The sequence below is a fragment of the Rosa chinensis genome, chromosome 2, assembly GCF_002994745.2.
Source record: "Rosa chinensis cultivar Old Blush chromosome 2, RchiOBHm-V2, whole genome shotgun sequence".
In the NCBI taxonomy this organism is placed as follows: Eukaryota; Viridiplantae; Streptophyta; class Magnoliopsida; order Rosales; family Rosaceae; genus Rosa; species Rosa chinensis.
In genome coordinates, this window is record NC_037089.1 from 68515038 (window position 1) to 68542049 (window position 27012).

The 27012-nt window shown below is 39.3% G+C and overlaps 2 protein-coding genes across 3 annotated transcripts; both read right to left on the reverse strand.

The window, feature by feature from the left end:
• Positions 1-629: 629 nt before the first annotated feature.
• Positions 630-7650, reverse strand: LOC112189600 (serine/threonine-protein phosphatase 5). 2 transcript variants are annotated; one of them, XM_024328942.2, is made up of 14 exons: positions 7479-7650; positions 6528-6616; positions 6114-6283; positions 5968-6039; positions 5354-5504; positions 3859-4065; positions 2923-3031; positions 2717-2834; positions 2450-2597; positions 1929-2177; positions 1642-1767; positions 1450-1550; positions 1172-1246; positions 630-1056 (listed from the first exon to the last, which is right to left on the reverse strand). In XM_024328942.2, the coding sequence occupies exons 2-14, from the start codon at positions 6604-6606 to the stop codon at positions 997-999; spliced, it is 1665 nt and encodes a 554-aa protein (XP_024184710.1). In that variant the 5' UTR covers positions 6607-6616; positions 7479-7650; the 3' UTR covers positions 630-996. The 2 variants fall into 2 exon arrangements, with proteins under 2 accessions (XP_024184710.1, XP_040369621.1); XM_040513687.1 differs by lacking the exons at positions 3859-4065; positions 7479-7650 and having other exon boundaries at positions 6528-6635.
• A 16307-nt stretch (positions 7651-23957) lies between these two features.
• Positions 23958-26533, reverse strand: LOC112190034 (B-box zinc finger protein 22). The gene is made up of 2 exons (XM_024329448.2): positions 26259-26533; positions 23958-24836 (listed from the first exon to the last, which is right to left on the reverse strand). The coding sequence occupies exons 1-2, from the start codon at positions 26439-26441 to the stop codon at positions 24372-24374; spliced, it is 648 nt and encodes a 215-aa protein (XP_024185216.1). The 5' UTR covers positions 26442-26533; the 3' UTR covers positions 23958-24371.
• Positions 26534-27012: the final 479 nt, after the last annotated feature.

Below are 27012 nucleotides of genomic sequence, written 5' to 3' on the forward strand. Positions count from 1 at the left end.
CCCGAGCCCATATCTAACCTTGCCTGCCTGGCCCAAATCTTGAAGCAAAATTCTCTTTTTGCATTTTCTCAATTCCCCGGTGATTTAGCTTTGTCGTATATTTTTTTACCCCTTGAATAGTTACCTCTATTCATGAATTCATCATTTTCTCGATTCTCCGGTGATTTTGGCACTCTACTTTATCGTATGTTTTATCATTTGAATAGTTAGCTTCACTTGTAAAGTTAAAAGTGTTCTCCCCCACAGAAAAAAAAATAAAAAAAAAAGCTAGAGCGCCAACATCACTTCTTTTGTTACATTCCTGTCAAATTCCGATAACTTGTTGTCGAATTCCGGTACCATCAAATATCGCCGGGGTATGAGTCTCACTTGCCAATGAAATGATACGAAGAGGGAATGGATGATCGTAAAGCGTTAATCAAAATCTCAAAAGCAATTAGTGTCAATATTGAACACGGTTTAATCTGCAACATCCTCTGGTTCTACATTTAGTACAAATACACAAGCCTACATTTGTACATTACGCCTACATTTGCACGTCAACAATTAGAGTACAGAGTCACATGACTTGTACCGACCTAATTGCATTGCAGGTCACCATTATTCATATTGATATATTTACAAATCATTATGGAAATCACAACTATTAAGTCATACTTGATGAATCTGTAGGGAAAATCAAAAATATGCGGATCTCCAACAAATCCAGGAAAAGACCATCGGAACATATGGAAAGAGAAGCCATGCAATTTAGCCAGCAGTCATTCATGTGCCTATAAATTTCATCAAAACTTGGCTCGGAGCAAGCACAAGAACAAAAAAATAATATCAAAGAAAATGGCTGAAATATTCTTTCTAGTAGCGACGAGTACAAAAGAGATGGGTATGTCAAACATGGACCAACTCTTCGGTAGCCTACCATCGCAGATTTCTATTCAGCTTATCTGGCAGAAAAAACATTACAGCTTATATGGCCCTTTGATTCATCCATGTAAACTACTGAAAGAGTCGGAGGAAGTTATTCGCATATGCCATTGGCTTCACATCAGGATGCGGCTGCAAGTCCACAGACAAGAGAGTAAATATTATGGTTGCAAAACCAAGGAAAATTTTGGGGAGCGCAGCTAGACAGAGTGATTGAAAAATGAAGCAGTTTAATAGAGCCACTAACCACTGCTGAAAAAGTGACTATATTTGGCTTCAAATCTGGTGCTTCAAAACGGATAAAGGCGCCTTTGTTACCCATCTGCAACAGGTAAATTATAAACCATCGTGAAATATTGATTCTAGTGAGAATCTAGATTCTCAGAGAATTTTCCAAACTTTTATTGTGCAGAAAAATACCCTTCAACATATATAAATACTACTGGAAAGACAACCACAAAACCGGCTCTAGAAGATGACTTGGTAAACAACAGAAGACGAGTCAAATAGCCATCATTCAGTTACCTGATCACAGTAATTTGGGGCAGAAAATACAGTGATGAGTTTACCATCATGCTCAATCTCATATCCCTCATCCTTTACTTCATGAGAGCGCACAACTAAATCTGTAAATTCATTAAACCATGTAAACCCTCTCATACACTATTTGGTAAAGTAGCAATTTTTATGTATAATAATTTATCATAGTAGACATACCTAAATTGTTGTCCTGCAAAAATCTTTTTGTCACATCACCACCAAAAGAAAGACCTACACCTCGCTTGCTAGGGCCTCTTCCAGGTGCAGGTTGTGGATCACTCCATAGCAATTCACACATCAATCCTGATGAAACCCAAAGGAAAAAATAATGTAAACCCTATTCGTACAGATCAACTTACAGAAGGTTTCTGATGTGAATTTTAGCTTTAGATTGATTAACCTGGTTAAGACTAATAACAGACGATACCCAAATGCACAAGCAAGGGGGAAATGTAATAAATTACCTTCCTCAGGAGGTTCACAAAACCGATTAATCGCTTTAATATCACTCAGTTTCACCCCATCAACACTAAAAAGACCCCCATGAACTACAAACACCTTGCCGTTTATTACATGAGCCAACGGTAAACAACAAAACACTTCAGCAAATAGTTCCACAAATTTTTCGCTTAACTTGGACTGGACCTCGCCCTCAAAACCATATATCCTGTTCATGCTTTTGCTTTCATGGTTCCCTCTTGCAAGATATATTGCTGAAAAATAAACAAACGCGTCAACTTCGAACATGATGGTGTGAAAGAAAAATGTTACAAATACTGAAGTGTGAAAAGGTGGCAATGGAACCATAATTGACAGTAGATTCTATTGGGGAAAAATTAATGATAATGATAATAATATGGACAGAACAAGTCTCTGACACAGCTAGAACGTGACTAAATGGTATAGAGATGCTAGACCCAAAAAAAAAACCAGAAACAATATAGCAAAAGAATTTCTAACCAAACAAGAGAACAAGAGGATCTACCTGATGGAGACATGCACTTAAATGCAAACAGTGTTAGAATGACCTCCAGCGAAAATGATCCTCTGTCCACAAAATCACCATTGAATAGATACGGATTCTCCTCTGAAGGAAGCCCATTAAGCTCAAAAATGTTTAGGAGATCATAGAACTGCAGACATTACAAGCAAATAAAATAGTTATACACACAAGTACAACCACCAGAAACAAGAATTTCAAAAGATAGGAGAGATTTTTAGGACTATTGGAAACATATTATAATGTAATTACCTGACCATGTACGTCCCCACAAACAGTAAAATGGTTGCCATTTGGAACATTTATATCAACAAGAGAAGGCAGCGTTTGCAACATTTCTTTCGTTTGTAACACAATTTGGAATGCATATCTACAATAGTTGCAACATGTTAAGTAAGAAGACTGTCCAACAATATTTCCATGACCGAAAAGAAAAAGTATTGTGCCTCCACACATACCTTTGGTGTAAAGTCTTCTGATTCTTAAAATCCTCCATCATTTTCTTCACAAAATCCAAAGTAACAACATCTCCTTCTATCCTTGCACCAGAATATTGTGGCTCCACTTCTGAAATGCAAACAGACACCCATTCATCAGCTACTTAGTGCTAAAACAAGTAAATAGAAAAGAAGACAATGATATAAATATATTAAGAATGAGATTTGGAAGACTAAGAGTCTTCAAATGATAAAGTGCCTGAACTTACATGAAAACAGTGATAAAATGCGTCTATACAGGGTTGTGAGTTGTCACAACTCACAAGTTTTTTCATCCACAAAAGACATCAGCACTCACTTGCATTTTATATTCACACAAGACACGAGGAAAATAAATCTACCTCATTACAATTTCAGGTTCACTTTATTTTATGATTTTTGGACATTCTAATTTCTTTAAGATGAATATTTGGATATTGCTCATTTGATTATCTTCTCTTGGAACAAAAGCTAATTCAGTATTTGTTCCAAGTTCAAGAGACAACCTTTATACCCAGAGCAACATAGAATTAAGAATAAGCTAACCTAAGTCTGACCTTTAATATATATACCCAACACACAGTCACACAAGGGATAGAAAGCCTCAATCAACCCACTTGGGTCAGCTAAGGTAGAAATTGTCCCATATCCAGGGCCAGCTCATTTTCAACTGCCTAAGACAGTGAATTTGATTGCAAATCTACTTCTTTTTTTAAATATATATATATATATATATATATATATGCATTACCAGTTGATGAACATACATCAGTTTCTAATATATTTCCTAATTCCAAAGAAAAAAATTTCCAACTACTGGAAGATCTTTTTTCCTTTTAATAACTACTTTTCTAACACTTGAAAGCGATGAGTGGCTTGTTACTATTCACTAATACTACTTGGATTATGAACTCAAACCTAGGTCTTTTACTCGACTTGTGGTATAAACCCCACCATGGAAGCCACGCCACCAACGTGCCCCCAGAACCACCATGACTACCACCACTATTGTGGCCACAACTGCAGTCACTGCTGTTCCCATCAAAACCATCGCTACCCCAGCTGCTATTGCCAGAACTGCTACGGTAACTTCGGTGGGCACTGATGATGAACTGGTACTCGTTCCTATAATGATACAATATATAAGAATACTAAAATTAATCTGTTAATAGACACTATAATAGTGAACATTAAGAGAATTTTAGGAATGGATTGAAATCGACTTAATGTTGATCAAGCTCTTTTAGTAATCAATCTACTGACTACACGGAGTCAGTTGATAGATGTTTCAGAAACTGGCTCCTGACCTAACGAGCAAACAAGCCCAGAAACATAGCACTACCCTTGACGACAACAGACATAGATGGACTCCTATATATGTGGGAGACAGGAGAAAATCACACAGGTCCCTTCATATCAGACTCAGACCCAGTTCAAACGCGTTCATCCACAGGTTCCCCTGCTTTGCAGATTTAACACAGGCAGAGACAAGGTAACCAGGGATTTTGGTTTAACCCTTATATCGCCTTCATAGAAATTGAGCCTAGACTGCATTATAATAGCAAGACTTCCGGAATCTAGACATGATCTACTGTTACATACAAAAAGTTACTAAAGAATGAAGGGCCCTCAGCACCATATCACCATCACTACCCTAACCCATCAGTCCCATGACTGTAGCCATATTTAGCACCTACGTGCAACCAACACTAATAAATCTCAGAAATCCACTCAAAATTCATGACCCTATTACTTACAACTTACGGCAGCCGCTACAGAAACTCTATGCATACATGATTCAGCATCTTTGTAGATATACTTTACAACCTTTATTTGCTAAAATTACAATGATGCTCAAGACTAATATCCCAGGAGTTGGAACATAAGAATCTGAAATTTTTTTTTTTTTTTGCAGCAATTATATGGTGGAGAAAATATTGATATATAGAGGGATTGGTAAAACACCAGAACTTCAAAAACAAACTAAATATTGAATAAAAATAGATTATAAAATAACTGGTATCATACATTTCCAAGAAAGCAAAAGACACCAACGTTGCTGAGAGCCAACTTTAAAGTAAAAGAAATTTCCAACCATGAGCAAATTAAGTAATCAAACTGGGTGACAGAATGCATGCATTTCACTAGATTAGTATATTTTCAATGAATGAGATTCATACAATCTAATGTTTATCAGAACTCAGAATCATTTGGTAGTAACTCCAAGAAATTTTGCAATAATAATATAGATAATGTTTTAAAAGATAGAACTATGAACTCCTGCAAATGTTTGAGGCCACAGGGGACAAAAAAGAAAAAGTAAAACACAAACAAAGAATCTACACATCATAAGCAGCTGAAAAGCACATATGAAAACAAGAAGTAAATCAACTGGAAAGCAACACAAGAGTACCTATAGAACGATAATTAATAGAATCAGCTATGGGACGCCTTTGAGACTCTGGTACAGAAATTGCCTCAGCAAATTTAAGCTTCATCACTGCCTTCTCACATTCCTTCAGTTTCTTGGTAGCATCAGGATCATTTGGACAGATTTTTTTAACCTATTTTACATTAAGTCAGATAACTTATACAATGGCACATCTTAGAGATAATTGCTACAAAAAGAGCTGAATCTCTTGTATAAGCTTTCAAAGAAAATATTATGTATGGTAAACGTTGTACAAAATATTTTCATTACTTTGTTACAGCCAACCTAAGATTGTCTCATCTCACTCAACCATATGATTAAACAGTTTGTGAAATTTGATTCAAATCTACCCACATCCATACATGACAATTTTCTCAGATTGTTGAGATATTTTTCTCAAGTATCAGAGACTCAATTTTACAGGATGAATAGTGTTGAAACCATTCTGGTACATTTGCAACAATATCACAGATATATAGATCAGCGCCATAAGAGATTTTGAGAATTAAAAATAAATAAATAAAAGATAAGCTGTCAACTTCTTCATAATACAATTACTATAATATTATACTTCTCCCAAGTTTCAGAAAAAGTACCTGCTGGAAATCTTTTAGTGCCTCTTTGAATTTCCCCATAGCAAGAGAAGCTGCACCTCGCCTGTAGTATCCCTGCAGCAATAGACAGCGGATCAGTATATAATCATCCATGTCATGATGCACAATATTTAGGTCACAAAACATACCTTTGAATATCTAGGATCAACTTCAATAGCCATTGAAGCATCTTGTATGGCACTTCCATATTCCTCCAGTTTAAGGTGAGCAAACGAACGATTCGCATAGTATACGGCATTCTTGCTGTTTAGTTCAATCGCTTGGGTGTACAGATCAATAGCCTGAGAATATTTATGGGCTGAAACAATAGTGAAAGTATGAGCACACTGTCCAGAGTAATCTTTAAGAGAAAAGTTCTTGCCTAGCTAATTAAGAATTAAACTGTTTCGCAGAAATTCATTGAATTTGGTCAACTTGTGGGTAAAGTTTCTCATTTGTTAGTATTTAGGCACAGTAGAGTACATAACAGCTCGAAAAATTCATTAAAGAATTCCAACAGCCTAAAAGAGAAGGGTAATAATGGATGGCAGAAGGATGATCACCTTTAAATGCTTCATTTGCAAGAAGCTTAATTTCTTCAGCTCGCGAAACATTAGAATTGTCATTTTCCATAATGGGCATGAATTGTCCTCTACCAGAAGTAAGGCGGCACATTAGCAAATTCAAGATTCCATGATTAGATTTTCATCCTTGATCTACAATTCTATATAAGCTCTACCAGGTGAACATAACAATGACCAATCAGTATGAAATAATATACTGTCGATACTCCAGCCCTATTGTCAAATTCTGAATTCAAACTAGCAGTAACTCAGAATCAAACATATAGATGTGTGTACATCAAATGAACATGCAACTCCCCATTCCCAACTTAGAATATCAATTTTTTCATTCACCACAACCCATTTATAAGTTCACATCCGTATAGCTGATCACTATTATGTGAAGATATACAAAGTTCATCCTCCTCCGATTTCCGCCATGATAGTACTTAATTTACAGACAAAAACAGATTTTTCTTCAAACAATAACAGCTTTACAACTGTGGGATACATCCTATTACCCAATCTAAGTGATAGAAAATATCTAGTCCATTTACTATTCCCACATCAATCAATAAACCACAAACCCGGTGGACCAAAACTATCCACAATTGCCAGCAATTTGAACTCACCAAATCCTATAAGGTCAAAAAGTTTTGAACTTTTCAATCAATATAACCTCAAAAGCATAAAAATCTGACCTTTAATGTGATTTCTCATTAAACAAAATCCAAAATCATAAATGTAAAAGATTGAAAATTGAGTATCACTTTCACCATCTCCAATCACCGGAACCAAATGAAGGGTGAACCCCAGTTTGGTTGCGGACATAAACAACGAGATAGAGTGAAGCGGTCAGAAGGAACAGTGGATATAAAATGAAGGGTTGTTTTTTGTATTGCTGTTTCGCAGAGACCAAACACAGAGAGTTGACCCAGAAGGAGAAAGTACCTATTGCATTAGCTGACAATATCGGATCTCTCGCCTGAGATAATTGGAGGGAACTATGAACCCTAATCGTATGAGTTAGCAAAGTTGTTTTAAGGAGTAAAGACTTGGTCTTTGAAGAAGGGTTTAGAAGCAAACTATAAATATTTGGGGCCTAGCGGGGGGGAGAGAGAGAGAGAGAGAGTGTGTGTGTGATAGACGCTCGACTGTCTCGTATAGTTTGTTTTATCTGTTTCTTTTTTCTTTTTTCTCTTTTAAGGATTGCTCTTTTTCTTTTTCTTTTCCCTTTTAAGAAATGACGTGGCACTGTGGAAGCATTCTCCGAAAAAAAAAAAAAATGGAAGTAGTCTCATAGAAGAAGGTGCATCTAATAAAGTGGCTCATAATTTAGCTAGCTAGAGAAGCCTTATCAGGTGATGGCATTAGATTCCGGAAAGAGGTTGGTCTGATTGGATCTCATTGGTTATTTGGTTACAGACTCTTATTCTAGATAATTTGATTATTTGATGTATAGAGTATGGTATTCTTTTTTACTTGTTTGATTGGGTAAGGTTTCTGATGAGATCACATTTTAGTGATTTTACCTTTTAAATGTAATATCTTACCGTTATTATTAATGAAGTTCTCTTTCGCGATAAAAAAAAAAAGTACAAAGAACTCTTGATTTTTTTTTTTGTTCCAAGGCCTCATGGATGTGATAAATACAGATTGAGGCATTGAGCTTACCAACTAAATGCAATTCTCAACCCTATCAATTATTATACATGATGATCACAAAGACACAAACCAAACTCACCCAACCCTGACTACAAATTGAACTTTTCACAATAATTGATTAGCAAATAAAAGAGGGAGTTTATGCACAAAAGGGCTAATCGTACGTGGAGTGTACTATCAATTATTACTTGTTTAATAGAAGATTGGCTCGAAATTCTTGAGAAATTTCGGATTGGAGTATTATAAATTTTTGAGAAATTTTGAAATATTGTCCATCTTTATCAATTACAATTCCATTAATTATAATTTTTATTATTTGGTTGTATCTATTTAGAATTTGGAATATGTAATAAACTATGAAAGTTTTAAAAAATTTAAATTATTAAAAATAGAAAGAACTTCTTTTTTTTAAATATAAATTGATTTCATTAGTAATCAAGCCATAAAAACATACCAGAGTCTAACAAAACTTACTGACATAATTACAGACATAATCCTAGGACAAACCGGATAACCTATCCATACCAGACTCATTAAAAGCTAAATGGACGCTCACTAAACAGCAAGCTTAAACTAAGCAAGAATAATCTCTCTCTAAGGAAAATATATTCATCAATCTAATATGTCAATCAAGCAATTGTAGTACAAATATCAATTAGAAACATTTTAGAAAAGCTTATAGAAATTACCCCTACTTCAAAAGGTTTGAGTCTAGAATGTCTAAAAGCATAAAGAACTTAAGAGAGTGCTAGTCCCTTCCCCTTAGGGTTAGAACCAGCACGACCTTCAGCCTCCTCAATAGCCAATAACCTCGGCAACAAGTTACTCCTTGGGATCTTCTTGAAGGTCTACATTATATAGCCCCTCTTTTCAAATTTGAGCCAAACAAGCCTAGTCACTGCCTTCAGCCCATGAAAAGCAGCCCTAAGCCCAACCACATCTAGTCCAGAAACGAGCAGTCAACCCTAGTTCAAAACTAGGGTTTCCTTTTGATTTTTTTAGAACGTTCCGCCGCACTAACCTCCAGCAATGTCAGACCAGTCTCAACCACCAGCCCAATCATCGTCGGCGCTAAAGAAACCCGCCTCGGTCCTCATGTCGCTTCCACAAAGCGCGGCACATCCACGTCACCATAGCCCGAGTTGAGTTCATCGATCCCAGCCCGACGCCATTGAAGAAACTTCGCCTCCAGCCGCCATGACGACGCATAGCCTAATTGCCCCAAAAACTGCAGGCATTGACACCAATGTCGCAACTCCAACACGATCTACCAAACCACGTCAAGAAACTACCCTCAACTGAGAATCGCCTCAACCAGAGCCTTCGAAAACCTTAGTCGAGATCCCAATGTTGTTGCAGAAGATACCACGGTCTCTCCAAGCCCATGCCACAGTAGTCTTGCGTCTGTCTGATCTGGAGAGCACGAGAATCCCCGCCGCAATCACAAAACCTAGGCTTCGCCTTCTCGGGTCGCTCTGCAAGAAAGAACCTTATTTAGGAAACTAATAAAGAAATAATAATAAAAAATTGTAAAGAAAGTTTGAAATGACACATGTTTTAATGGAAACTAAAGTGAGAAATTTAGGCTATTAAATATGTCCTCTCTTTTTTTTACGGATAAATCTATCATTTTCAAGTTTAGAATGTCAAACGAGATAATTATAAATTTTGTTCTAGTAAACCCTAATTTGTGTTTTGCCCAAACTCCAGGTTACTTGCTCTAGTGGTAATAGGATTAAATTAGAAGAATCTAGATTCCTATTCAATGTACAATTACTTTCCTTGTATGATTGAGATTTTATGCATTGTAACCCTCTATATAAAGAGACCCCTATTATCAATGAGAATACACAGCAAATTCCTCTCAAATTCAGTTTCTCTACAACACGTTATCAGCACGAAGCCCTAACCCTGAAACTCTAAATTCGTAGCCTCCAAATCCCAGAAACCTCCGCAGCCTACCTTGAAGCTCTCAGTTCCAGGAATCCAGAACCGGCGGCGCCACCACCAAAACCAGCCCCCGGAAGTGATGAAAATCCCCCTGCCCGATTCAAAGGCTTCCTCACCTCCTCCTGCAACCATACTCCACCACCAGCCTCCACCTGATCCCAGATTGATGGAACCGAAAAATTTAATCCCGGAACTGACCTGAAATCACTTGAACCGGCCGCCAGAAACGACCGCAACTGAGCCTGTAGAAAAGGAAAAAAAAAGGAGGCAGAAGCAGAGCCCAGCCCATGAGCCCAGTAGATCAGCCCTCAGCCCACAAACATAGCCCTCGGCCCAAATCATATCAGCAACCCACTGACGTCAGCCCAGAACCTGACCACGTCAGCACCTAGTCAGCCTCCAGTCAGTTGCCACGTCAGCATCGGAGTGCCACGTCAGCACCTATGGTCAACACCGGTCAACCTTTTTCAGGGGACATTTTTCGGGCCAACTGTTCCGGTCAAGATTTCTGGCAATTTTTCAAGGTAAACTTTTTTAAAAGTTTCCATTTTTGAAGTTTTTATTACTTTTCTCTTCTTTTTATCTGGGACTTCCAACATCCCTTCTTCTACCCTCCTTTCTTCTTCATAGAGGGGACCAAAAAGCCGAACTGTGGGGGTTCGTGCTCACTCCAAGCTTGGAGCTTGAAGAGTCCTCCAAACTTAGAGTTTGTTGAGAAGAAAATGATCGACCACATACATCGTTGTTTCGATCCAATCCAAAACCCCTCTTGGAATCGGATTTTCTTGGAAGCGACTACGCTCAGAAAATCCCTAATTTCTTGGAAAGCGACTACGCTTAGAAATTTTATAGTTTTTCATGGTAGCCCTTTTTCGCTCCAAAACTAACCTTATTTTCTTGTTGTTTTTTAGGATGAGTAACCTGAACAAGTTGAGCTTTGCTCCACTAGAGACAACAGGCGCAGGATACCACAAGTGGGTGCGTGATGTGCGCCAGCATCTTAAGGCTGATGGGATCCTGAGTACGATTCAAGAGCCAAGTCAGGACGTGCTTACTCCGCAACAAGCTGCTGCTTTTGGAGCAAATAGAGCTAAGAGAGAGGTAAATGAAGCTAAAGCCATCATTCTCATGACAAAGCACATGAATGATGCGCTCCAAAATGAGTACATCAATGAGGAAGACCAAAGAAAACTATGGGCAGAACTCGAGCAGCATTTTGGCAACGTCAGTGATTCTCTGCTTCCAGACTTAGAAGTGAGATGGCATAGCCTCCGCTTCTGTGATTTCAAGTCTGTACTTGACTACAATTCAGAAGCACTTCGTATCAAGTCGATGATGGAATTCTGTGGACAGAAAATCACTGATACGATGTTGATTGAGAAGACTCTCTCCACCTTCCCCGTCTCTGCATTGATGATAGACAAGAACTATCGGATTGATGTCAATGCTAGACGCATCACAATATTTCATGAGCTAATTGGTGCCATGAACGTAGTTGAAAAGAACGACAACATACTTGTGAAGAACTATAACTCTAGACCCGTGGGAACCAAGCCAAATCCGGAGTCTAATTATAGTCGCGCCTCCAAGGGAGGACGCAAGGAGCGAAACTCTAATAGTAGGGATAATTCTTGACGTTCTGGTCCATATTCTAGTCCTAAAGAGGAAGGAAACCGCCAAGATAGGCCTGCACGGAACTGTGGAGGTAAACGTGTGAAGAAAGAGAGAGGCCAAGCCTCCAATTATGGTGGTAACGCCACCAAAGGCAATAACCGTTCTCAAAACGCTCCCAGAGGACCTCGATCAAAGGAACCTGATCATAATGATGCTTGTCTCAGATGTGGATCAACTGGACATTGGGCAAAAGCATGTAAAGCACCCCAGCAAGTTGCAAACGCATACAAGACATATCGTGAAGCAAGGGAGGCAAATTAAATGGAACAAGAAGATCAAGATGGCGATCTCGATCTAAGGGTGGAAGACTCAAGAATCAAGGCCTAGAAACTGGCGATTTTGATTAAGTCTTTTTATTTTCCAAGAGATGTAGGCAATTGCCATATTATTATAGTAAATGTCAATGGTACTAGTCTTTCTCCATAGAAGCGTACTCAATGTAAGTGTGATATCTAGGAAGGTTTTGAGATAAGTGGTATTTAAGTGAGCTTTGCTCCACCGACATCTCTCTACTCACCTGGTCACATTTGCATTGAAATTTCCAAAAGGAGTTAGATGACTACCATTGTTTTGCATTAACTAGTTTATTGGATTAGATTTTTTTTTGGTTAAAGAAACGATGAGGTAATTCTGTTTGGCTTATTAATAAAAGTTGAGTGCTTTTCTTTATGACTCCTTTTTAATTATGAGATTTTCTTTTAGGAATGGATGAACTACAATGTCTTGCGGATAGTGCGACTACGCACACCATTCTACTATATAGGCAATTATTCTTAGAGATGTTGACTACATATTCCTCTGTGACTACGATGGCTGGGCCATCAGGTTTAGTTCAAGGACATGGAATGGCCCAATTCCTATTGCCAAATGGCACCTTGATTAAAGTCATTGAAGCTCTCTACGCTCCTAAGGCAAATCGAACCTTATTGAGCTTTAAAGATATCACAGCCAACGGATTCCATGAGGAAAAGCATAATGAGAACGGAAAAGAGTTCCTTTGCATTACCTCTAATGATTGCGGACGAAAGTGCATCTTAGAAAAGTTTATGTATCAATCTAGTGGACTTTATGTCACTACAATTCGACCAATTGAATCCAATAATGTCATAAGAGAATATCTCTTGGATTCAGACACATATTGGCTTTGGCATGACCGACTAGGGCATCCTGGTCGTGATATAATGCTCCGTATACTAAAGACTTCACATGGACATCCATTCTTCAGAGTGAGAAGAAGCAAGAATCGAAAATTGATTCATGGACTTAGCAAGACCGCAACAATTGCAGCTTCTGGCGCTGCAGCCTTCTTGGGGTGCCATAGGGCTGCCCAAGTCCCATGTGATGACACCACCAATGGCACCAACCATGAGCATGATGCCATGGTTGCCTCTCCTCGTGGCCATGTCGCCACATACACCAATTTCCATGGTTCTAATGCCATGATGGGAGATGTAGTCACACATTTTGCTTCTAATAGCGCTACGGATGCTCAGGCTCAACCAAAATCCTCATTGGTTGCTTCTAAGACCCCTCGTTCATTTTGCAAAGCCTGTTCCTTCGGGAAATTAGGACCGAGACCATCCTATGCAAAGGATCCTAAAATACTCATTCCGTTCTTACAGAGAATCCAAGGGGATATCTGTGGACCAATTGAACCATCATGCGGACCTTTTAAATACTTTATGGTATTGGTTGATGCGTCGACACGCTGGTCACATGTCACGCTGTTGTCCACTCGAAATGCTGCTTATGCTAAACTCCTCGCCCAGATTATCCGTCTACGGGCTCACTACCCAGATTATCCTATTAAGTCGATTCGACTTGATAATGCAGAGGAGTTTACATCGAAAACGTTCGATAACTATTGCATGTCACTGAGGATTGATGTAGAGCATCCAGTTCCCCATGTTCATACCCAAAATGGTCTCGCAGAGGCTGCTATCAAACAACTACAGATGATAGCACGGGCATTGGTTATGCACACCAATCTCCCTGTTTCTGCTTGGGATATGCAATATTGCATGCAGCAACGCTAATTCGTCTACGACCCACTGCAACCCAATCTTACTCTGCGTTACAGCTAGTGACTGGGTACGAGTCTAATATCTCGCACTTAAGCATTTTTGGGTGTGCCATTTTTGTGCCTATTATGCCACCACAGCGTACTAAGATGGGTCCACAACGAAGAATGAGCATATATGTTGGATATGAATCTCCAACCATCATCCACTTTGTTGAACCCTTGACAGGCGATCTCTTTACCGCTAGATTTGAAGATTGTCACTTTGATAAGACAGTCTTCCCATCGTTAGGGGGAGATAAGAACACATATGTTCAACAGGAACGACAGGAATTGTCGTGGTCTGTCCCCACTATATCTCATCTTGATCCCCGTACCGCACAGTCCGAACTTGAAGTGCGAAGAATAATTTAGCTCCAGAATGTAACAGACACTTTGCCTGATGTATTTTCTTATGTTGCCAAAGTGACGAGATCACACATACCTGCTGCAAACGTGCTTGCAAGGATTGATGTCCCAAATAATGGACATAACGTCACTCCTGTGACACCAGGAGATGGCTTCATTGCCCAGAATGGCAATGATGTAGCGTCTATGGCCGCAGGTCCCACAAGGAAGCGCGATAAACCAATTGGTTCGAAGGATACTCGCCCTAGAAAGAGAGCGAATGAGGCACAAACAAATCCTTTGATCATCGATACTCAAAATCCGTCCCATGAGAATGTTCTGGATTATGGTTATGTCCAAGAGAAATCGTTGGGGGACACCTCAATGTCAGAACCTATCCCTGAGAATGTAGAGATCTCTGTCAATTACACTAGTGTACATGGGACGTGAGAAAGAAACTCCATCATCATTGATGATGTATTCGCGTATTCAGTGGCGCGTGAGATTATTGAGACCGATGACATCGAACCACGCTCCATTGATGAATGCCAACGTAGAGCTGACTGGCCAAAATGGAAAGATGCGATCCAGGCAAAACTTGATTCTCTAGCGAAAAGAAAGGTATTTGGCAATGTTGTACCAATACCGCCCAACACCAAACCAGTTGGTCACAAATGGGTATTCGTTAGAAAGCGTAATGAGAAAAACAGGATTGTAAGGTACAAAGCTCTCCTTGTGGCACAAGGCTTCTCACAACGCCCTGGAATCGACTACGAGGAGACCTATTCTCCTGTAATGGACATCATTACGTTCCGCTACCTTGTCGGTTTGGTAGTTTCTGAAAAACTGAACATGCAGCTTATGGATATGGTTATTGCATATCTATATGGGGATCTAGATACAGAAATATACATGAAAGTTCCAGATGGAATTCAGCTATCCAAATCAAGTGGCTCCAAACCACAGAGCGAGTTTGCAATTAGATTGAAACGCTCACTATATGGATTGAAGCAATCCGGACGGATGTGGTATAACTGTCTAAGTGACTACTTGATTGGAAAGGGATATGTCAACAATGAACTATGCCCATGTGTGTTCATAAAAAGGACAAGTTCCAGATTTGCAATAGTGGGGTTTATGTCGATGACATGAACATAATTGGCACCCTTAAAGAGTTAAGGGAAACCGCTGAACATTTGAAATCCGAGTTTGAGATGAAAGATCTTGGGAAAACACGGTTTTGCCTCGGTTTATAACTTGAGCACTGTAGAGATGGTATCCTGATTCATCAATCAGCTTATACCCAAAAGATGCTTAGGCGTTTCAACACTGACAAGATTAAGCCTTCAAACACCCCAATGGTCGTCTGTAGTCTTGATCCAAAGAAGGATCAATTCCGTCCAAAAGATGACGACGAAGAAGTGCTAGAGGCAGAAGTGCCCTACCTAAGTGCAATAGGCGCATTATTGTACTTAGCACAATACACAAGACCGGATATCTCATTCGTTGTGAACTTGCTAGCTAGATATAACTCTGCGCCAACACGACGCCATTGGACTGGTGTTAAAGATATCTTTTGATACCTAAGTGGTACGATCGATATGGGCTTGTTCTATGCCTACATAGAGAAGATGGATTCGGACCCATCTAGTGTCAGGGACGCCACATATGGTGGACTGTGTTCCCTCTCCCCACCCCAAAACGATATAAGTGTTTTGGAAGGTTTTGCTGATGCTGGGTACCTCTCTGACCCACACAAAGGTCGCTCCCAAACTGGTTATGTTTTCACCATGGGAAAGACCGCAATATCTTGGAGGTCTACAAAGCAGACCTTAGTCACTACCTGTTGAGTCACAAATTATTTACACAATTGTGCCCCATAATTATGAAAATTGATTTGTCTTCCATGCTATTTTACCTTTTTTAATCCATTTCCTTTTATTTGTAGGAAACCTTGCATTGAGAATAAAATGACTATTTCAGACTTGAAATGTGGAGATTTGAAGCTAGGGGAAGAAGACACAGAGATTGGAAGAAAATTGCAAATCAACTTTTTAAGCGACTTTTCCGGCGAGCCGCCACTCATGGAGGGTCTTTTCTCCAGCAAAGGAGGACCATGGTGGTGAGAATCTCCCATCACTTGAAATTCAAATATCTCTCTGCACCTTGTCCTTTTATCACTTTGCCAATTTTGGACCATTTGGGGGATAATGGTGTAAGAGCATCTCTTGCACACTTGGGGACCAAAGATGACACACCTAGCTGATCAAAAAGAGGCCAAACACCAATTATTCAGAATTCTTGACTCCATTCAATCATCTTCATCCTATCTAAGATCCATTTTTCTCTCTAGAGAAGACACCACCATTTCCACCACTAAAACCACCATCTCCACCTCTAAAACCTCCATTTCTACCACTACAACCTTCATTTCCTCCACCATTCAACACCACAACTCATCTTAGAGATCCTAAATTTCACTATTCTTACAAATATCAAGAGCTTGGAGCAAGGAGAAGGAGGTGACTCCCACCACATCATGTTCTTGGAGACCCAACTCCACCACCTCTTCTGGCATCATCAATTGTGAGCCCTCGAAAATTTTGTTTAATTTTTTGAAGATAAATTTTTCGCCAATAAGATTTTTTTTTCATAAGGTCACTCAAGTGAAGGAGTTGAGTTCAAAGATTTCTTTGGTGACGAGATTCTTTAATTTGGGCCAATGTTCTTTTATTTGGGCCTAAATTGTTACTAGTGTTTATCGAGACAAATTGTCGAAGTAAATTGGAATAGGATACGAATTGGGTTGTAGCGAATTTGAATATTGAGTCTGTTAGAGAAATCGTTGGTGAAAAACGAATAAAAGTTAAGAGCCCGAAAACCCGAAAGCGATCAGCAGGGAGTATTACGTAATTTGACGTGAGGGCAAATTCGACATTTCTCATGCGCTAGTACAAATAGGAATAGAAAACCCTAAAATCTCATTCTCTCCCTTTCTCCTCTCTCGGCCGCATCGCTCTCTCTCCCCCGACCTCTCTCTTTCTAGTCCTCCCACTGTAGCGTCGGAAAACCCCCTCTCCGGCCACCACCTTGCAAAACCGCCACCTCCAATCGATCCAGCACCCATATCCGACTCAAGCCCAAGCCTCACCATCGACCTGCACCACCTCCGGCCTCTACCCGTGACCACCCAAGGCTGCGACGCTGCTGCCTCTCAACCTCCATCAATTTCCGGCCGCCTTTTCAATACACTGTCGCCTCCGGTGAGCTCAGGGAGCGTCGACCATCAAGCCCCCAACATCCCATCGCCAGAAGACGTCGAACGTACATCGCCGGAAATCGAGCTCTGCATGCCTTCGTTCTCCAATCTCCAACCCGAATCGAGCTAAACCACATCCATGGTTGGAATCAGCATCTCACGTTTTCCAAAAGTCCAAACACCCGACCTCCGATTCCAACCAGAGTCGCCACACACACCGCCGGCGCCGGTGCGTGAGAAACCTTGATGCCGCCGTGAACTCTGTCGGCATAGTCCTCTTATTCTGGTAAGGTGTTTTCGAAGCCCCCTTTCATTATTTGGTTGAGTTTCAGTTCCAAAGTAGTGGATTGCTGATGTTCAAATCTTTTGGTTGATGTTCTTGAATTCGGGACTTGGAGGATGGGAATTGAAATGAGAGGGGAGCTTCTGGTCTTGGTATCAATTTCAGTTTTGGTGGGATGGTGAAGAATACAGAAGGACTGCAAGAAGCAGTACGTTATGGAGGTTGTGGTTTCGGCAGAATTGAAAATGGGTAAGGAATGCAGGCTTATGAATTTAAGAGTTTGATTGTTGTTTGGACTTTAAGACTAATTAAATAAGTTGTTGTTCTGTTGTGGAGATGGAGACTTGAGGTTCTTGGATTCCTGCAATTTGGAGTATCGGAGAAGATGAGCTACATGGGTAGCTTTGGTTGAAATCGAATAAGGTAAGAACTAAGGACCTCAAACTCTATTCTGGATGTGAAATTGGTTAAGTGTTGAATATTGATAGTATTGTTTTTCTTCTAGAGGTCCGAATGGGTTGATAGTGATGGACTGCAGCAACTAGAAATAGCCTCTGGCTGGGGAAAAGAAGAATGGTAAGGGACTATGTATTTTGGAATCTGTTTAGCCGTGTACTGTTTGTACTGATCAAAGTTATGGTTTTATTGAGTATGCGTGATATAAATTTGGTTATGGTAATTGAGTGATTGGTTATGTTGGAAATGTCATTGTTATAAGGTGAATGACTAAATCAGTGAGCTCTTTAAAGAAGTTGTAAATTGCAAGTTAAATCGTTGTTGTGAAAGAAAATGTTGAGCATGAGTAACTATCAATGTTGAGTGGAGGTGGGTAATGAAAATGGTGGATTTTATTTGATTAAGCTAAATTAGGATATTGGATTAACATTCATGAAATAAGGTTAAAAATCGGAGTATTCTAGTGTCGCCATATCCCGAAGTTATCATAAGAATGTGATCATTTGGGAATGGTAATTACTATTTATTTGTTACTATCTAATGATTAAGTAACAAGGGTCAAACCGGTTGACTTGGAATACATTAAGAAAATAAGTATAATCACCATATCCCGAAAGGAGTTTGAAAGGCGAAATCATTTGGGAATGGTAATTATTATTTAATTGCTTAAGGTTTAGAAGCTAAATAAATTAAGGTCAAACTGGTTGACTGAAATTTTAACATGGAAAGAAGTGTGATCACCGTCTCCCGAATGGGTTTACTACGTTAAGTGAATTGTTCGGGAATGGTTACCATTAAATATCGATTCAAGTTAAATTGGTAACTCATAAAGAAATTAAGAAATGAGTTATGAATTGAGTACTTATCGGATTTAGTTTTTGTTAAAGGACTCAAGCGTGTGCACTTGGATTTGGACAAATGATCGAAAGTCGGGAATGAACCCGAATGTGGACGAGCACTCCATCTCCAGGTAGGGTGAGCTGTCCCTTCCTTGTTAGAGGCTTTTCGATATATGTGGAATGTTATTCTAAGATAGTATGTTGCCTGCAAGAACGTTTTTGGTTGTTCATTAGTCGATGCCTCGTGATACATGTGTTTTCAGAACTGATAATTGCCAATTGCTAAAACCGAGGCTAGACTTGCATGTTGAGATACTGTACCCTTGTATGTTTATACTTGTGACCTGAAAGTGAATGGGACCTAGACGCGTAGATTCCTAGGGATCCCACGGTGTCGATAACCGTGAACCTCCGGATGGGGCCGTGCTCCTATGTTTGTCGAGGAAGAGTGAGTACAGACAGTGAACCAGTCATAGGAGACTGAGGGCCAGGAAATGGACACTTTCGCTACTTGTAGTCAAGGGGACTACAGAGTAGTTGGCCGGTTCTCGAAGGATGACGAACTAGGTCGGTCACTGATTTGTTTTACTTTAGCCGGCAGGTAAATATCTTGGAGCTCCAAATTGTGTGAAGCATACTGCATATGCTATATAAAAGAAATAAATGTTTGTGGTTGCCTCTTTTTAAAATATTTTCGATAAACGTGCACAATAATATGTAGTAAATATTTTCAAACCTAGCATGGTTGGGTCAGCCCCTACAGGGCATGCGAGGACGAAAGCTCACCCCTACAACAGTGTGCAGGTTTTGAGCATGTGGTCGAGAAGCGTATAGGAGAGGCACATGGCACGGTTTGGCGTATTCCTCTTTGTCTTTACTAAAGTACGGTTTTGGGTCCATTATCGGATTTCGAAGTAACTTATTTATTTACTTTCTTACTAATTTATTTATTTATTTATTTCCTACTCGTTTACAAAATTTCCGGGAGACCCGTAACCCTGGGGCGCGTCTCCCATGCTTGTAGTTACTTAGTGATTTGTTTTATTTTCCAAATTGGGCTTCGATTGCAAGCCCAAAACTCTTAGCCCATTTCAAATTCCGCTTTTGAAAATGTGTTGTTCGGTTGCTAGAACGACTTGTCCAAGAAAGTGTTTTGTAAACCAACAGTTTGAACCCAAAAGGCCTTGAGATTTCGGGTAGATGAGTTATCGGGATATCATTCGTGACATGTCAGTTTCTCATTGGCTCGGGGTCGCGGCGCTGTGGGACCCCTCTCTCGGGTCACCACATCAATAGTCACCCTTTACTCTCTATCTCTTTATGTATTTTATGTTTAATAGAGTGTTGAAGCTTGTGTATCTAGCTATGTGTGAGTAGTGAACTAGTTGGGGCTAGGGTTGAAAGCCCTAGCCAAACTTGCTTGGATTGATGCTTTTGTTTATAAATTGATGCAAATTCATGTTGTCATTCTCACATGCTAAGTCAATAGTTGAATGCATTGCTTAGACCTAATCAATTTGAGTTATGTGTTTGCCATGACATGAAGTTTTTCCTAGAGATTGATTACCTCTAGGCAAAAAGGGACATGAAAGCACACCATGTGTGCATGTAAGGGTAGTGAGCTAAAATCACCTAGAGATAGGATTGGTTTGCTTGCTTGGTTACCTAAACTCTAAGCATTATGCATTTAGGGGCAAATGATTGAGACCTATCCGGTAATTGAATTTGTCTCTAGATAGTTAGCTCTAGACTTATCCGGTTAGAGTTAATAAAATGAAAGGGGTTTAAGCCTTAGTAGTCCTATCCAGATGCTAAGAGGGTAGTTGGACAATTAGCCTTGTATCATTCATATTCAATTGCTTTAATGCTTGCAAGGGAGGCAAAAGGTGAAACCCGATGCCCTAACTCCCATCCATTTGATAACAACTTGTTTTGTTTAGGTTAGTTTATATTACTTGCTTTCATTGTTTCAATTTGAATAGAAACCAATCTCAAAATCAAAATCAAATCTCTACACACCATCTTGCACATACTCATCATGAACTTTAGTTCACCTGTGAGCCTTTGTTTGTGATTGTACATTTGCATATTCTTCTAGTTTTTCCTTAGGTTTTCCCTAGCTAGGAAAGGAATTACCAATCCTCGTGGGTTCGACATCCTTACTTAATCCCTTATTCTATAACTTGTACCTCTGGCACTTGAGGGTGGCTTTAATGCTAACACTACCTCTTCGAATCATGCAGAGATTATTGCTCTTCACGAAGCAGTTCGTGAATGTATATGGCTTCGATCCATAGTTACGCATGTTCGAAACAACTATGGTCTGAAGTCTACCACAGATGAGCCAACAAGCATTTATGAGGATAATGCTGCTTGCATTGAACAAATGAAGCAAGGCTACATCAAAGGCGACAACACCAAGCACATATCTCCTAAATTCTTCTACAATCAACAACAACAGAAGCTCCTCAAGATCAAAGTGAACCAGGTTCGATCTGAGGACAATTTGGCAGACTTGTTTACTAAGTCATTGCCCAAATCCACGTTCGAGAAACATGTGGCAAGAATTGGCTTGCGGAAATTATCTGAACTGCCATAATCGTAGTCATCAGGGGGAGGCGCAGACATCAGGGGGAGATGTCTACATGTTCGTCTCGAATCGTGAAGAGTGTGTTGTGCTTTTTTTCCCTTTCGACCGAAGTTATTTTTGTCCCACTGGGTTTTTGTTACTCGGCAAGGTTTTTAACGAGGCAACGAGAGAAGCACCGTGTTTGGGCAACACAAGGGGGAGTGTTCAAGTAAACCCTAATTTATGTTTAGCGCAAACTCTAGGTTACTTGCTCTAGTGGTAATAGGATTAAATTAGACGGATCTAGATTCATATTCAATGTACGATTACTTTCCTTGTATGATTGAGATTCTGCCCCTATTATCAATGAGAATACACAACAAATTCCTCTCAAATTCAATTTCTCTACAACAAATTCTTAATTTTCATTTAAATTTCTTTTTTTTCTTTTATCCAAACACATCGTAAATGCCATATATTCATTTCTAGGACTTAAGAGGTTGTGCACTTTGTTTAAGGAGCATTACAGATGCTGCTCGGGCTAAGATGATTGATGAGAAGTTCCTGGGTACGGCCGCCCTGTTACATGGATAATGGGGCTGGTCAATGAGTTGCATTTGCAAGGAGCCAGAAGTGTTAAAAGAGTGTTTGGCTCTTTCACCGTGCAAAATGCATGCCTTTTTGAGAAAATGAATATGTTTTTTTTCAAGTGGTGATTGGTCAGCTCTTCAATCCAAGTGGTAGGGCGGCCCTATTAAGCCATGCTCATGAATCCAGTGGCAAATTCAGACGGGGGGCGAGGTTGGGCAATACCCAAGTTTTTGGGAGAGTGATGAAATTGAGAGGTTCTGCATATCAATTGATTGTAAAAACTAAAAAGGGTAAAAGAAGAAGACCAATCTGCTTCACTGCAATTGTGTTCTTCTTGTACTCCAAAGCGATGTCGCATTAATCAAGCCTCATTAATCTCTCCACTTGCTTTCGGACGTCGTCGTCCGTGAAGTTTTACTTTTACTACGAACAAAAGTCAGAGCAATCTATTCAAATACAACTTTATCCCTATAGTTTCTATCTTCTTCTCTTGGCCGAGTTTTATATTTTTCCTCATCTCGTGGCTAGGCTCCTCCTATATACAACTCCAAAAGTTCAACTGATATCAGTGTAGTCTCAATTCTCATACTCTTCATCATCTAGTTGATTTCTAATTTCACTACTATTTTATCATTTTAAGTATATTTTTCTCTACATGAGTTTGTTATGCCTTATGTGAAAACATATTCTGAATCCCTGAATCCGCTGCCGCTGCTCGTGAATCGCGATTGAAGTAGTTTACAACTGATCGATGATGGTCACTTATAGGTATGCTATTCGTTCCGGGTTAGATTGCTCTGGCCATGGATCAGGCCATGAACAATAATATGAAGTTGCTCCCGAGCTGATCTTCTCCGTTACTTTTGATGAACTTCCAAATATCTTCCAAGCTCTATATGTATATTTATTGAAAACAAAACAAAATGTAGAGGATGTTTGAGTGACACTAAATTGTACATTTGATTGCAATGTAATTAGTTAGACTTTTCCCACAAAATCTTAACAAGCTTAACAACACATCACATTTAGCCTAACCGACTTACTGAGGTTCATTTTCCAAGAAAAGGTTATTCCTCAAGAAAAAATTAGTCCATCAATACTTTTGTTATAATGTGATCAATGTAAGCATGCACATAAGCAACTAAGCATAAAAGTTAACACAAAGCTAACCTCAAGTTATCTTATGAGTGTGTTGCATCAAATAGTTATTTTTTCCCACTTGTTATAGAGTAAATTGTCTTGAAGCAGTATAATTCAATCAATTTTTGCTTTAAATGTACATTATATTACCTTTTTGAAAAAGAGTAAATTATCTCAAAGAACTAGATGAAAAATGTTTCTTCGTCTCTCACCAATAAATTATAACAAAGTTTCACTGGCAAAAGAATCGTCAAAAAGTAAGATTGTAACAAAGTGTCTCACTAGGCAATTATACATCACTCTCTTATTTCTTCCATAATAGGCAACCTACTTTTGGTCCCAAAAAGCTTCAAAGAGGTTTACACAATACTTTTTTTGAGGGAAAGGAGGTCATACTTTTATTGATGAAAACGAAAGCTTACATGGTACAAGCATCAGCTGCAAGTGCAGCTTGTAGGAAAGAAGGAGATGAAAAATAAAAAGTATCTGCAGAGAGAGAGCTGAAAGAAGCTGCCATTAGATGAGCCACCTTGTTGGCACTCCTTAGTTTACACAATACTTGAATTCGAATCTTTCTAATGAAACGATAATTGAATATACCATGAAACTGATTTATTATTACTTTTTGCTATCTGGGTTACATAGTGATCGATACCACTAACCATTAACAAGGTGTGGAAGCCTACTAAACCAACCCAACCAGTTATCTTAATAATTAACAGAAAGAAAAATAAAAACTGAAAACAGCCCAGCAATGACATTTCATAACAACTTCTCTTCCCTCTTTCCTTATTTATGCTTGAGGGTGTCTTTCATTTGTATCCCCCTAAGCTGTTTGAAAGCATGCACTTGGTCTATGAATTTCAACCGGAGGAACCTCTGCCACTGCTTTGATATATCTGATACATAGATCCAAATTATTAACAGCATACAACACTTCCTTGCTGGTCATGATATTCTAAAGCATCTTGATCGTTAACTAATCCCCACAACCGATGTGTCAAGAAAAACTCACGCGTGGTAGCTTCCATAAACCTTTGATGGCATAGTGTCCAAGCTTCCGTTATTCTGATTAGGATAAGTTAATCCAAGACATTCTTCCAAGAGCCACCCCGAAATAGTACCCACAGAGGTAGTGGTACTTCGGTTTAACGGTATCTTGTCTGATACAAGAGTCCCAATGCCACCAATTTGCATAGGAATTGTGTCTTTTATCTCACCAGTACTAAAATGATCTATGACACTTCTGGGGATTGATGGAGATGATGCTGATTCAGAAACTGTTTCCACAGAACTCAACTTTTCCTTTGTAGAGGGGGAGTTACATGGTTCAGTTGCTTCAAGCCCCACTTCCACTCCAGGAAGCAAAAACCTTTGGTGACTAGACACGTAGGAGTTTGCTGTGTGTATGGCAACGTCGCATTTCCTACAGAGTAAAGCTCGGTCCTCTAGACAGAAGAAGTAACCAACAGTCTCCTGCAAAATAAATTAACAATCATATTATTACTGCACTATATCTAAACAATTACAATTTTAGAGCAAGTTCACCCGTTGGATTACTGGGTCACATACTATTCACTACTTTTTAGTGTATATTTTCATTCTCTGGATCACGAAATACACTGTACATGTCACCATGGTGACCCCGAGGGTGAAATTAACACTAAAAAGTAGTGAATAGTGGGTGACCTGGTGACCCAACGGGTGAACTTGCTCTTACAAACTGAAACCACCAAAAGGGAAAGGCTGGTTTAAAGAACGATAGCAATTGCAAGCTTCTTGCCCAGTCCTTTGCTATAGGTAAACCCTTAGCTAAACATTCAGTATTGTTGACAGCTTAAGCTTTTGAAGTCAAGTGATTGCCTAGCTAACAAGGCAAATCTCCCTCTTATCATGCTTGACCTGCAGGGTGAGACTGCTATCAATCTCTCCATGCCGCAGGCATCAGCCACATCAAGTATTCATTTCAATCATTTTCAGATATAACATGGAAATGAATTCCACCCGAAAATGCATCACTCCATTAATATCCATCTACTAGCACCTGTGTGACCACCCATCGATCTACCACTCAATTAATTACAACAAAGGTTGATGTAGTAGATCTATATCCATGCAGGACCACAATGACCAGATGAGAGAAACATATATAATTACATTCACAGATTTTTCATTTCCCTCACATCATACAATTTCAGTTATCATGGCTAGAGATTTACCATACTCTATATCCATAGAATCTAGATATTTTTCAACACTTGCTTGACTCCTTGACCCTGTTAAATGTTCTTGGAACTTATACAAGGGATTATGTAGTCATGATGGGTCCATAGCTATATATCCAAAATTTAATAGTCTGCACCAAAATTCCAAACCTCCAGCTGTTCTGAAACTATCCATACGCAACTAGACTAGAAACTACCAAATATGAAATATGATAATGAAACAAAAAGAGCCAACAGAGCAGACATGTCACAATTGGCCAGGGTGGCCAAGGATTGCAACTCCCTCAATATATATATATATAAATATATATATATATATATATTTTTTTCTCTAATCTCTTAAACTGTTTCTTTGAACTGATTCAATTTGCACAGACTGCATTCACATCATCACATAATGAAGCAGAACCAGCAAGAGCTAGCGATGACCACATTCAGATGCAACTCCCTCTCTACAAAAGGAAGAAAAGAAAAACCAAACAAATATTTTCCAGTGTTTCAACGCAGACCAATTAGCAGAAAACCACATTCACAGACTGACATAATGAAGAAGAACAACAACAAAAGCAACTACCACTAATGAAAACTTATTCACTGAAAATGGATATGAACTGAACTAACTGAGACATGCATTTCGATTTCATCATACACACAACTTTGAATGGTTTTGTACCTGGCAGAAGTCGCACTTGGGCAATGGAGACGATGAGGAAGAGAGAGGGACTCTCTGGTGCTTACTGGCTAACTTGTTGGCGGCGTGGATCTTCTGGTCACATCCCCAGCATAAGGCTGCCTCGTCTGCGCAGCACAGCACTTCGGCCTCTGCCACCTCGCACGCATTGCACCGTATTTTCATCTTTCTCTGGATTAGTCTGAAATGAAAGAGAGGTGTTTTTGGAAGAAGAAGCAGAGGAAGAATGTTAAGAAAGCTGATCCAATCCCCTTGCGTTATGGGGTTTAAGAAGGGGTTTGAAGTGACCGAACGTAAGAGTAAAACGAAGATCGAGCTGGTGTGCTAACTTGTACCGTGGAAGTCTAAGCAGTTGACACGTGTCGCTGCTGTCGGTAACCCGTGCCACGCATGTGTAGGCCGAGAGAATACACGGCACCGAACACAGCGGTGACGATTTAATATCAACATATATTTGGCGGTTATATCAATGAAGTGTCACTATATTTGTATTTTTTATTTTCAAGGTCTTAACAGTTTTTTTTTTTAAGGTAAAAAATATTTATTGGATAAATGAAAATAACTTCAAAGTTGGAATAGTATATATACCAATACAAAATTAGTGTTTCTAAATGTACCTAACAAAAATCTAAGTATACCCGGTAATTATTTTAAGGGCTAAATATTAGTTAGTACCCTGTGGTTTAGGTCCAAAATCAATTCAGTCCATGGACTTCTAATTTCATCAAAAAACTCC